The sequence below is a fragment of the Chrysemys picta genome, chromosome 10 (assembly GCF_011386835.1).
Source record: "Chrysemys picta bellii isolate R12L10 chromosome 10, ASM1138683v2, whole genome shotgun sequence".
NCBI classification, from domain to species: Eukaryota; Metazoa; Chordata; order Testudines; family Emydidae; genus Chrysemys; species Chrysemys picta.
Genome location: NC_088800.1, coordinates 35,288,423 through 35,301,973, shown reverse-complemented (window position 1 = coordinate 35,301,973; position 13,551 = coordinate 35,288,423). Strand labels below are relative to the sequence as shown.

At 39.2% G+C, this 13,551-nt stretch overlaps 1 protein-coding gene across 2 annotated transcripts in view; it reads left to right on the top strand.

Moving 5' to 3' along the window:
• Positions 1–12,266, top strand: part of SKIC8 (SKI8 subunit of superkiller complex) — a 114,738-nt gene extending 102,472 nt beyond the window's left edge. For both annotated transcript variants that reach the window (XM_065559562.1, XM_005294495.5), the window contains exons 2-11: positions 1,648–1,693; positions 1,778–1,805; positions 2,842–2,947; positions 3,332–3,504; positions 4,740–4,888; positions 5,657–5,750; positions 6,532–6,625; positions 8,043–8,135; positions 8,918–8,996; positions 10,840–12,266. In XM_065559562.1, the coding sequence (XP_065415634.1) occupies positions 1,682–1,693; positions 1,778–1,805; positions 2,842–2,947; positions 3,332–3,504; positions 4,740–4,888; positions 5,657–5,750; positions 6,532–6,625; positions 8,043–8,135; positions 8,918–8,996; positions 10,840–10,929 (918 nt within the window). In that variant the 5' untranslated portion in view covers positions 1,648–1,681 and the 3' untranslated portion in view covers positions 10,930–12,266. The remainder of the gene's footprint in view (positions 1–1,647; positions 1,694–1,777; positions 1,806–2,841; positions 2,948–3,331; positions 3,505–4,739; positions 4,889–5,656; positions 5,751–6,531; positions 6,626–8,042; positions 8,136–8,917; positions 8,997–10,839) is intronic.
• The last annotated feature ends 1,285 nt before the right edge of the window (positions 12,267–13,551 follow it).

Sequence of the window (13,551 nt, the reverse complement as noted above, 5' to 3'; positions counted from 1 at the left end):
AATTAATTGTGATTAAAAAAATTAATCGCACTTATAACAGAATACCAATTGAAATTTATTAAATATTTTTGGATGTTTTCTACATTTTCAATATTGATTTCAGCTATAACACAGAATACAAAGTGCACAGTGCTCAGTTTATATTATTTTTTTATTACAAATATATGCACTGTAAAAATGATAAACAAAAGAAATAGTGTTATTCAATTCCCTTCATACAAGTACTGAAGTGCAATCTCTTTATCCTGAAAGTGTAACTTACAAATGCAGATTTTTTTTCCGGTTACATAACTGCACTCAAAAACAAAACTGTGTAAAACTTTAGCGCTACAAGTCCACTCAGTCCTCCTACTTATTCTGCCAATCACTAAGACAAACAAGTTTGTTTATATTGACTGGAGATACTGCTGCCTGCGTCTTATTTACTATGTCACCTGAAAGTGAGAACAGGTGTTTGCATGGCACTTTTGTAGCCGGCATTGCAAGGTATTTACATGCCAGATATGCTAAACATTTGTATGCCCCTTCATGCTTCGGCCACCATTCCAGAGGACATGCTTCCATGCTGACGATGCCCATTTAAAAGAAAATAATGCATCAATTACATTTGTGACTGTACTCCTTGGGGGGAAGAATTGTATGTCTCCTACTGTGTTTTACCTGCATTCTGCATATATTTCATGTTATAGCAGTCTCGGATGATGACCCAGCATGTGTTCATTTTAAGAACACTTTCACAGCAGATTTGACAAAACGCAAAGAAGGTACTGATGTGAGATTTCTAAAAATAGCTATAGCACTCGACCCAAGGTTTAAGAATCTGAAGTGCCATCCCAAATCTGAGAGGGACGAGGTGTGGAGCTTTCTTTTAGAAGTCTTAAAAGAACAACACTCCGATGCAGAAACTACAGAACCCAAACTGTCAAAAAAAAGTCCAATTCAACTTTCTGCTGGTGGCATCTGACTTAGATGATGGAAATGAACATGCGTCAGTCCATACTGCTTTGGATCGTTATCAAGTAGAACTCATCAGCATGGAAGCATGTCCTCTAGGATGGTGGTTGAAGTATGAAGGGACATATGACTCTATAGTGCAACTGGCACGTAAATATCTTGCAACGCCAGCTACAACAGTGCCATGCAAATGCCTTTTCTCACTTTCAGGTGACATTGTAAACAAGAAGCGGGCAGCATTATCTCCTGCAAATTGTAACCAACCTTGTTTGTCCGAGTGATTGGCTGACCAAAAAGTAGGACTGAGTAGATTTGTAGGCTCTAAAGTTTTACGTTGTTTTATTTTTGAATGTGTTTTTGTTGTTGTTCATAATTCTACATTTGTAAGTTCAACTTTCATGATAAAGAGATTGCACTACAGTACTTGTATGAGGTGAATTGAAAAATACATTTTTTTTGTTTTTTTTTACAGTGCAGATATTTGTAATAAAAAAAATCAAGTGAGCACTGTACACTTTGTATTCTGTGTTGTAATTGAAATTAATATATTTGAAAATGAAGTAAACATCCAAAAATATTTAAAATAAATGGTATTCTATTGTTTAACAGAGCAATTAATCGCAATTAATTTTTTTAGTCACTTGACAGCCCTAATTCTTATTTCTGATCCTAACTTTTTCTTTTTGTTTCCAGAGTATTCCTATGCATATTCAGCTTATATAAAGAAATGACCACACAGGTAAATACACCGGAGTAATTCAACTAATCTCTCTAGTTTGATTTGTGACCATTTTCATAACGTGGATGCTCTCTTTCATTTCAGTACAGTATTCTCTTCAAGCAAGAACAAGGTGAGGAGATACTAACATGGTATTGTGCTGTTAATTTTTCTTACCTAACATCTTTATTTCCTTGGGTGATTTAAAATTAATGCTAACAGATTTGTGAAACATTGCATTCTTAGTAAGTCTAAATCTGAGTGGGTTTTTCGGTGTTTTTAGCTGCAGTGATCATGGTAAATAAAATTGGATTTAATGTTGCATAGGCATGATCCAAAGCACTCCGAAGTCTCAAAAGGACTCTTCTTGACTTCAGTGGGCTTTGGTTCAGGCCCTATGAGAACATTCCCAATCCATGTTACTTTTTTGTAGACTGGTTCAGGTGTACTTGAGAATGCATGGATTCATAGGCAAGCCCATGATCCATTAGGCTGTTTACTGTGACCACGGCTCCCTGGATTCTGTGGTTCTACAGCATGTGCAGCAGAATCCCATGCTTTCATGAGTGACAGTATTCCCAACTGCAGATACCATGAGCTTCCTCCCTGACAAATTTTCCATTGTAGTTATGAATTGTCAATACAAACATCTGCATCACATTTGGTTTACTGAGCTCCTAGATTTCTAACACAAAGAATACTATACGGATTTATTTTTCATTTTTGAATCTGATTGTTTTTGTTAAATTTCCCTGTTTTGTTTTGTAAGCTACCTGAACCTGCCACAGAATTTCAAAATCTGTTGGACTGAAATGCCACAGCAACCAGAAGCTTTGCTGCAGAATTTAGGTCCAGTTGGCTACATGGTTCACATGGCCTTGACCAGGACTTGCATTTTGCTATGGGTAGAGTCTAACATGGCTGCTGCTGTCAGATACCATGCGTGCTAGCAGCTTTCCATTCTGTTTTTTCTATTATGTATATGTTCTCAGAATGACATGAGAATTACAGGTGAGAGGGGAAGGTACTGTTGGTGGATTCCGCACGTTATTAGTGCTTCCTTCTGCTTACAGCAGGAAGTAAGAACAAGCAACTGCTGTGAGTAAAGACACCTGCTTGATTCCAAGAAACACCATTGTTTTCTCTCTAATATTTGTGCTCTCTTCCAGCACATGATGATGCCATCTGGTCAGTTGCATGGGGAAAGAATAAAAGAGATGGTTCTGAGACAGTAATCTCTGGATCTTTAGATGATCTAGTGAAGGTCTGGAAATGGTAAGTGAGGGGTTCGATAAACATTGGTTAAACTGATTAACAGTTGGAAATACAATGTAAACTAGTGCAGAAATACAGTATTCTTTCCTTCTTTAGCCCTCAGAACATCAGTAGCTGTGCACTGCACAGTAAGTAGCAGAGCACTTTGCTTTGCTGAAATGGGGGCTAGGGCTGGGGAAACAAGCTGGAAAAAAAGGTTGTAAGTAGTGCTACGCACAAACTGTCTGCTTTCACTCTTCACCTGCAGTCAGTTCTCCCCTTTTGCTGTGCAAAAGGTAAAAAATGCTTTTTAAGAAAAAGAAAGGGGGGTGGGAAGCTGGAGGTGGGTGCAATACCTGAAATTACTCTTAATTAGTTTGTTTTTGTTTGTGTTTTTAACAAAAGGACTGATGAAAAATTAGATCTACAATGGACTTTAGAGGGCCATCAACTGGGTGTGGTATCAGTAGATATCAGCCACACAGGTTCCATTGCAGCATCCAGTTCCCTAGATGCTCATATTCGTCTTTGGGATTTAGAAACTGGCAAACAGATCAAGTCCATAGATGCTGGTCCTGGTAAGATCTTGGTGGTTATATGTAATCTCTGCAAAGTGTGTATTTATACAGTACAGTAGAGAACTAACATACTAGCTGGGAGTGACTAGCTTTTTTTATAGTGTCACAACAGTCTCCTTCCTTTTGCAAAACAAGGATATGAGATTAACAGGCATTCCCTTGCATATACTTTACCAATGCACGCTATACTGGTATAAGCCAGTGTTAATCTGATGTCTCTCTATTTGGGGTTGCACTGATAACAATCTATTTAAAAACTGATTTTAGTTAAACTAGTGCAACTTCTAGGTGTTGACAAGACTTTCATGTAATCCTGCTGGCTTTATTCACTGTCTCTATTGTGACTATTTTTTGTTGAGGGTGCATAAGGCAGAATCGCATCCAGTTATCTCATAGGTGTAGTGATCAGAAAGTCTAGTGGTGGCAAAAAAAAACCCTATTCAAATACACAGTGATGGCTGAGATTTGCATACTAAGAAGGCCCCAGGTTTGCTGCAGGTGCACTTTGAAACTCAGTACTGTGCAGAGGGTGCTTGTTTATGGAATGCATGGCTATGTCCAAAGGTGCAAATAAAAAAAAAAAGGGTTTAAGTCTAGATAAGCCTTGACCAGCACTGAATTCCAATTTGGAGGGCACAAGATCTTAACCAAAGGATTTAAATATTATAGTAAGGAATGTTGGTAGATCAACCTTGTAGGGTCAGAGAATGAATGACTAAGCACATATGTAATAAATCTGTGAGGCACACAGCACCAGGCTAAGTAGATAACTGTAAAAAGTCACCATGTAATTCTATTTCAATGAATAATCTGCCCTGCACTCTTTCCTTCTATCTGTAAGTGCTTTCTGTCTCTGTTGCTGGGCCAGCTCTCCAGTGCTGCTTCTGACAAAGGCAACAGTTCTTTCTTCTAATGGTTTTCAAGCAAATAAGAGGATTTTTTTTTTGCAAGGTCATGATAGCTAATGCCATTTAACACTATTAATGTGCTGCTGTTCTAGGAGGATGCCCTAGACTAAGATCTTCCTAGAAAATGTCATCTGTGATTAAGCTGAAAAACAAACACCTTAAGCGTTTATTCTGTCAGCTTTTGTTAGCTTGGTGTGAATTTAACATTTGTGGCTCAAGTGCAGGGGAATAAATTATCTGTGAACAGGTATACGTGGAATTAACATTGTTGGCTAAAAACTATAAACAAGATTAAATATACCAAATATTTTTTTCTTTTTTGTACAGTTGATGCCTGGTCGTTGGCTTTTTCACCAGATTCCCAGTATCTTGCAACAGGAAGTCATGTGGGAAAAGTGAACATTTTTGGTGTTGAAACCGGAAAAAAGGAATATTCTCTGGACACTAGAGGGAAATTCATTCTTAGCATTGCATATGTAAGAACTTAACTGATATTCTCTTCTGTTAAAGTATCATCCTTGTAATCTGCTGTAAATCACTCATTTTCTGATACTATATTCACAACCTTAACAGGAACTCTTATTTAAAAAACAACAACACAGACTTCCTACCTACACATCATCTACTTCTAGGCAATAACCTCCTAAAGAAAGCACTTTACTTCTGCTTATAATTGCCATTGGCCTTTCCTGTATGTATAATGGTCCTTTGTTCCAACTCAACTGATGAATTGGACCAGCCTTAAAGGTAATACAAGCTTTCTATAGTGCTCTTGCTCTTCCAGCAAGGATATCAGACCATTACAGATACCAATTAAATCTCTGAATTCCCCTTTACGAGGTATCTTTGTTGATGGTGAAATTGAGGCATAATAAGTTTAAATGACTTTTCCTAGGTGAGACAGAAAACTATTGAAAAGCACACACTCTTCACTGTAAATTATTACAATAGAAAATCCCCCATTGATGTACATCAGAATGAATAATGCATCTAGTAAAAGAATCAGGCAGATAGACATTAAGGACATCATGCAGTTTGAAAACTATCTGGAAAAGTCGCTCCTGCTCTTGCTCATGTGCTGCTTATGAATTTCAGTCTTAGATTTTCAGATTTTTCTGAGCCCACCATACTAAATATCTTGCATGGCAGATTATTTTTGATGTCATCTTGTCTCTTTTCACCTTCCCCATCTTCCCAATACAAAATAAGAGTAATTATAAAATGTGTAACATATGTATTGTTAGAGTCCAGATGGAAAATATTTAGCCAGTGGAGCAATAGATGGCATCATCAATATTTTTGATATTGCAACTGGAAAACTTCTGCATACGCTAGAAGGTAAGTCTTGGAATGTTTGCAGTGTGCAAGTTATAGCTTTAGTCCTGGTTAAAATGTTAATTAAGAAACACTTTAATATTGTATGATGGGCTGAAATGTCAGGTTAGTTTGTCCATCTTGAATGTTAGCTTACACCGATCGACAGTTTTCCAAGGCAGTCCACTTATATCCGTGCTCTGATTTAGGCACCATCATTTTTATGGTTCTAAATGCTGAAGTATGTGTGGGATCCAATCTTAAATCTTCAACATGGACCATGGATGTGTCTTAGAAAGCATATCCAGTTATGCTTAACTGGATTCTTCCTAACAAATCCGTTTAACTTTCCTCAGTGCTAGCAAATGAAGCGGGTCTGTCAATGCTGCCTTACTCCTTCTCCCGTTTCCCCCCCCCCAACATTGTATTGATATTAAAAAGTTAGTTCCCGTGGCTAGAAGAGGGATGAAACACCTTCCCTCTTGTTATAGAACGTTGCAACTCTCTAACAGGGATGAAGAGACTCTCTTAAGTAGTTTATGCAACAACGTGAGGGAGATGAGTGTTCAAGAACCTTCCAGATTCCTGATGCACTTACACTGACTGTATTCAGAAGAGTTTTGGGGGGCAAGGGCGGAAGTAGCCTAAGAATGAGGAGCTTAACAATCGTTCAAATATGTAAACTGAAGAGTATCTCCTTGCTTTTTTTGAGGAAAGATATTATCCTGACTTAAACCCTCTCTAATAATTCTTCTTACCAATGATAGAGTATTTACAGATCAACCATGCCTATTCTGAATTTCAGGCCATGCGATGCCAATTCGCTCATTGACATTTTCTCCGGATTCCCAACTACTCGTTACAGCTTCAGATGATGGATATATCAAAATCTATGATGTGTAAGTTGTTTCACAAGACATGTGATGTAAAACTAATATTCTAAGAGGCTGTAGTGTCCCAGAACAGACCACTCCTGTGGGAATTCTGCACTACTGCGGGGCTCATTAAATATGCGCAGATTTCTAATTTTTCATACAGAAAAGCTTTTGCCATTATGTTGCTGCAGTGCTGCCCTTTGCCCACCAGAGGGCGCTGTGGCGATGGAACAAAGTTGCAGCTCCCTGCAGCGAGGGGTCATCCAGGGTCTGCATGGGGGAAGCTTCCTAACAATCTATCCCTTGCCCTCTCTCTTCCACCCCCCCCCCCAATGTTCCATACTTTTCCCACCCATACCTAACAGTCTTCCAAGTTCACACCCAGGCTCCTTCCCAGCAATTTACTTCCCTCTCCCTCAGCTCCTCCGTTATCCCTGACTCCCCCAAGCCTTTGCTCTGCTTCTGAAGGGTGTGGAAAATACAGTTCTGTATTGTAGTTTAAATGAATTATTACTTAGAGTTCTGTTTTCATATGCCAAGTAAGGAATCTATTTGTCAAAACATTTTCTGAATTTTTGTTGTTGTCTGTATTGTTACAGACATACTTGCTGACAGGTATTTTGAAATAACTGACCAAAAATAATTGAAACTGGTGTGATTATATTGTGTTATTTTGACAAATAAAATATACAGAATTTTGCAGAATGTTAAAATATTGTGTGCAGAACTTTTAATTTTTTGGCGCAGAATTCCACCAGGAGTAACAAACCAAGCGTTCCGGTGTATGGAATTATCTTTAACTGTGTAGTTGAATTAACTATTTTTTAAAAATCTGACATTTTAAACTGTAAAACACTAAATCTGTGAGCTTGGACTCTTTTAAAAGGGTACAAATGTGGATGGCAGATCTGGCTCAGAAAATTGATGCCCACTTGCCATATTTGGTAGTTCAGTATACCTACCAGCCTCATTCTTATCCTGCATTCTATTTTTTTTTTTTTTGGTCCACCTTTAGAATTTCTGCTTTATGCCTAAAATATGCTGCCTCATTCATTGACTTCATACTCCACTTAAGGCCTTGGCTTTCTCCCTATCGCTGCCCTCTTTTCCTGTAGTCTGTCACTCTCCTGACACTCTGTGGCAATACCTTCTTCTTCCTGCTATCTGGGCTTTCTTTGATTTCCACCAGTCTGGCTTCTGTCTTTCCCCTCTGCTGAAACGTCTCTCAAAATCACTACCTACCTTTTCCTAGCTAAGTCAAAGGTATTTTATGCTCAAATCCTAGGCCTGGTTAGTTCAAGCATCCTGACTGGGGGAGAGGCTGTGTCTCAGATAACTGTGACCTAAGCCCCCAAGAACTTACCTGAAATTAGCACATGAAATGTTAATGCATTTTTTTTATTATATGGTGGCTTAACGTTAAACTTTTTGTCTCCCATAGACAACATGCAAACTTGGCAGGCACACTAAGTGGTCATGGATCCTGGGTATTAAATGTGGCGTTTTGTCCAGATGATACTCATTTTGTTTCCAGGTATTTAGCATTTTTAATTTTTGTAAATTTTTATGAAGGAACTTAATCTTCCATTTATAAATTGAGGTTGATCACACACTACCTATATAACTTAGAGTGGAACCTAGATAACTTGTATTAATGAGTGAAAGATCTGTTATAAATTACTATGGGCCAGACTGATATCCTTACTTACATAATAGTGCCTTATACAAACAATCTAATTGACATCAGTTGGGCTTCTTTTGCAGTTGAGGTACTTCTGCATGTAAGTAAGGGTATCCTCATCTGGCCCTAAAGTTTTGTTAGGTATGTTCACTTACTTGCTACTTAACTGAAGGCAAAGATATTGATTCTCAAAATGCATGTTAATTTATTTTAATGATTGTAGCTTAGCTTCTCGTTATTTAATTGATGCTTCATCCCATTGTACTATAGTATATTGAAAAAATAATATCTTGGTAATATTAACCTTTGGAACAGTGCAGACTAGTAAGAGTCTACTCAACTGTGCTTTCTTTAGCTAACTAATATGCTTCAGAGAATTGGTGATTGCTGTGTTTGGAATGCTCATTTATTTTACACGCTGTTCATATTAAAATAATTGCTAATTGAGGCCAGTGTTTCTAGAATCTGCTGGTAGATCTTCATTTGTTCTGTTGCTTTCCCCCTAATTTTGAGGTGGTGTGTTTTTTTTTTTGTTTTTTTTGTTTTTTAAATACTGTAGTATCAGATCTTTGGTCTCTTAATTATAGTATAATCAAATTGCTACTAATTCAGATTTGATCTAAAATATTTTCCAGTTCATCTGACAAAAGCGTAAAAGTTTGGGATGCTGGAACAAGGACCTGTGTTCATACCTTCTTTGATCATCAGGATCAGGTATATTAAGAATGTAGAACATTATAATTCTCATATCCAGTCGTCTTATCTAGATAGATTTACTAGTATGAAACCTTCACTTAGGGCTTGTCCTTACAAATGCTTAGGTTTGCAGCAAGCTGGAGTGTGAACTTACTGCACGCTAAGTGTCTGTGTGGACCCTGCTGCCGTACACCAGAAGTTTCCTAGTGCGCTTTAATCTACTCCAGTTTTGAAACAGGCTAGGGTGGAGTTGATTTACACCCTGTTTTGCTGCAAACTAAGTGTTTTTATAAGCAGGTCCTTACATTTTTTAATTGAAATCCAGGCTCCATTGATGTCAAAAGCCCATTAAAATCAATGGGGCCAGGATTTCACCACTAGCCCTTGGGATACTGCACTAACATTTTAAAGCTTTGATGGTATTTGAGAATTCCTATCCTAGAATCTATTTCTCCCCCCCCCCCCCCACCTCCCCAAACTCCCAGGCTGACCTTTTCTAAGTACTTCTTACAGCCCCAATCAAGAGGCACACTCTCGGGTGGTGAAATGGAATCTCATCAGTCTATATCAAATCAATACATCTTTGCTACCCTCCTATTTTGGTTCATAGCAAACAGGGTGAGTGTGCTCTGAATGTAAAGGGAAAAATATAGACTGTTAAAGGCAGTGGGTTGGTGTCTTTTTCCCTAATTATGTAGGAAGAAATCCTGAAAGCTTATTTCTTCTTGAGGTTTTTCCTCAAAAATCAGGATTATCAACTCGTTTGCTGGGAGGCCTTCTTGGAATTGGAGCTCTCACTGAAGTGGTAGTTGCCTTTGAGACCAGGCTGGAGCTAAATCTTTACCAAACTAACCTCTTTCCTCCCAAACATTTTGGGCATTTGAATTTGTGTTAACAAAACCAAACCAAAACTCTCTTCCCTATTAGTCAGGTTTCACTTCCTTGGTAATTTGTGCTGTCAAATCTACTAATTACCCTGTTTTCCAGGGAGTCTTTGAGGCTTAACAGAGTTCTAATTTTTAAAAAAGTAAAATAAATGATTTTTTTTTCGTTTTGAGAACTGTCTGTATTGATGTCTTGCTCTCAGGAGGCTAACACACAGTCGTGCCCATCCAGGTGTGTGAGAGGAGTGTTAATGAAAAGTGGTGGTGCAACTGACAAAGACTTCCCAAAATAGACTATTGAAGACAGAGCCCTTTTGGCAATAGCAGGCTAATGTGCTATTTTTAATTTTTTATCTTAGACCTTGTAACATGACTAGGAATAGTTTAAGGACTGACCAGATCTCTCTAGGGTTTGTATTAGTACTTAAGTCATTAGTTAGCTGTCTGGGTTACCTTCTGCTGAAGGTGACCATCCTTCAGCCTGGTGCAACCCTCCATTTCCTTTCAGACTCGCATTTCTCATGCTTTGTTTCTTTTTCCTTTCCTTTCCTGAAATTACTATAAACTAGTTTGGCTTGGAATGGAATAGGCTAATACAGCTACTGAGAGAACCAAACTTGTTGAAATTGATTCACAGTAGAATGACCATTTTGTACATATCACCTTTCATTCCTTACTCATCCAGGCTGTTGGGGAACAAACTGTATATTCAGCTAGATGGGTGCAGTAGGAAAATTATTGGGTTTTCATAGTATTTGACAATATCAGGGTTCAGAAGATGGAAAGTGAGGCTAGTGCCTTTTTCAGACAGATGGCAGTCTCGACTGTGCCTTGGTTATCTCAACAGCTTTGCATTAGTAGTGGAACTGATATATTTAAACTACCATCCCCACTGCTTGGTGACTACTTAAAATGTGAAACAGTGGCATCTTGTTACCCACTTTAATGAGCTATTGTTTACACTTTTCTATTTGCAGGTCTGGGGAGTGCAATACAATGGAAATGGTTCCAAAATTGTATCTGTTGGAGACGACCAGGAAATCCATATCTATGACTGTCCAATTTAAATATGCCAAGTCAGGTGTATTGGTTAATTATGTATGTACAGGTTTTCAGGATTACTGCACTTCTCATATGTTGCCACTTACTTAAAGATGCTTCTGATTATTTTGTTAATGTGATAATGCATTTTAACAATGCTGAGCTGAATCTTGGACTCTATTGATACAATAGAAAAATCAAAATATACATAAGGTTTATATGTATCTTTATCACTTTACGTTTGGCATGAAAGAACTCTACATTTTAAAATAGAAGTTACTATTGTAGCTGCATATAACTTTACTGCTTTCTCTTAAGCAGTCTCTGGAACAGTATGTAGTTGGAAATATGTACCCATGTGAAGTAACTGCTTACTTAAGCTACCTCCATATTTTTCTCTCCGGAACTATATAAATAGATTTGAATCTGAAATTGTTGACTGGCTCTGGCTGAGGCTTAATTTAGGAAACATTACTGGCTCTTAAATCATGTCTACGTGTCATACATGGCAACCAGCATGCTGGTGCTAAACAGTTGTCCTGGTGATGTGGGACAGGGTCATTTAAGTTAAACATACTCTAGCACCTGTGCTCAAGGCACATGGTTCACTCATCATGGTGTATCAACTTTAAATTAAAAAAAAACAAAAAAACAAAACACCCCAAACTTAAGTTTAGATTCTCTCTTTACTGGATGTGTATTAGCTGTAAATGTTTTAACCCATTTCCTAGCCTGGTGTCCTGACTGTGAACTGATTCTTGAGGGGTGGGGAATTCAATATGATACATGGAAAAATATTTCCTCAGTGTTCCAGTTAAAATTCAACATTTTTTTTTAATCCATAAAACCAAAGCAAGCTGTGGAGGGGAAGTTTCCTTTCATGTCACTGCTTAGATGACCTGTTTCAGGGAGCTCTTTAAATATAGTCTCATTGTAGGGCATATGGTAGGTAAGCCATTGATGCAGAACCTCTGGATTATTTCAGCTTCAAATTTCCCTCCTGGTGTAGGGTTTTACTAGAGTTTTTTCAATTCTATCTCCATGTAGAACAGTTGTATACAAAGTGTACCATTTCTTGCTTTCTAAGGTTGATGCTACCATTTGCTACTTCTATAAAATAAAAGCTTAATTTCATACTTTCCCCTATATCTTCTAGACAAGGAGAAATATGTATGGTCATATCCTGTGTGCTATCTACCAGTTTGAGGAAATACTAACAAACATTTAAAGGTGAGATGCTCTAACAGTTCCAGGCAGTATGTAAGACCATTTCTCAGTGTCCCTGTTAAGTTTAATCATTGACCATTGCATTGACACTAATGCTGTGAGTGTCAAAATCTTTACAGTAAAATAACTTCCATAATTTGCGTTCTACATATGTTGTTATTCTTCCCCCCTCCATGTAAAAACCCTATTGCAGGATTAGGTATAGGTTTTTAAGTGTAGCATCTATCCTGTGTAGTCTAATAAGTAGCAGCCTGCTTACAGTTCCTGTTACAGGCATAGGCTATTGCAAATGTGTAAGACAGCTACTTAATTATAAAGTGGGCCAAAAGTAAAAGTTATAGTGTGCTTCATATAGTGGTAGACAAGTATTTACAAGCAAAGTATGGCACTCTGTGGTCAATGGACTGACTTTTTTTTTCTCCTCTTCCTACTGTAGGGGTGGGCAAACTTTTTGGCCCGAGGGCTACATCTGGGAATAGAAATTGTATGGTGGGCCATGAATGCTCACAAAATTGGGGTTGTGCGGGAGGGGGTGAGGGCACTGGTGTGGGACTGGCTCTTATGTGGAGGTGTGGCCAGGTGGCTCTGCATGCTGCCCTGTCCGCAGGCACTGCCCCTGCAGCTCCCATTGGAGTGCCAGAGGGAGCTATTGGAGCACATACGAGCCAGAGCATGGCCATGCCGCAGCTTCTGGGAGCTGCGTGGAGTGGCCCTGACCCTGCTCCCTAGCTGGAGTGCTAGAGGGGAGCCATCTGGCTGCTTCCAGGAGCTGCATGGTGCAGACCCTGGCCCTGTACCCTGGAGCAGGTCCATGCAGCTGCTTCTGGCAGCCATGTGGAATGGCCCCCACCCTGCTCAAGTGCTGGAGCAGGGCAAGCCTGAGACCCCACTTCCCAATGGGAGCTTGAGGGCTAGCTTAAGACAGCTGGCAGGCTGCATCTGGCCGACGGGCTGTAGTTTGCCCACCTGTCCTACTGCAAGCAAGAGCTGAAGGTTCAAGTCTTTATTCTGCAGGCGGAATTCTTATGTAAGATCAGCTCTTGTCTTGTCTGAAGCTAGGAATTCCTTTCGTGGAAAAGGCAGGTAAATAGAACGGAGTAGGGGGTTATACAGAAACTAAATCAAATTGCGTACAAGGGATTGCCTTTTTATACCACACTGGCATATGGCCATATGTAGTGGTGAGCTGGAGCCGGTTTACACGAACCGGTTGTTAAATTTTGAAGCGGTTTTAGAACTGCTTGTTAACCGGCTTCCCTGCGGTGGGGGGTGCTGCAGCTTTGATGGGCTCTGGCCAGGAAGTGTGTAATTTCTCCTTTGGCCGCCAGGGAGCGCTGTGCTGTGGGAGCCATGTGGGTTGCTGCCTGGCCCTGTTGCTGCTCCTTGGACCTCTGGCCCTGGGGCTCCCGCTGCTGCCTGAT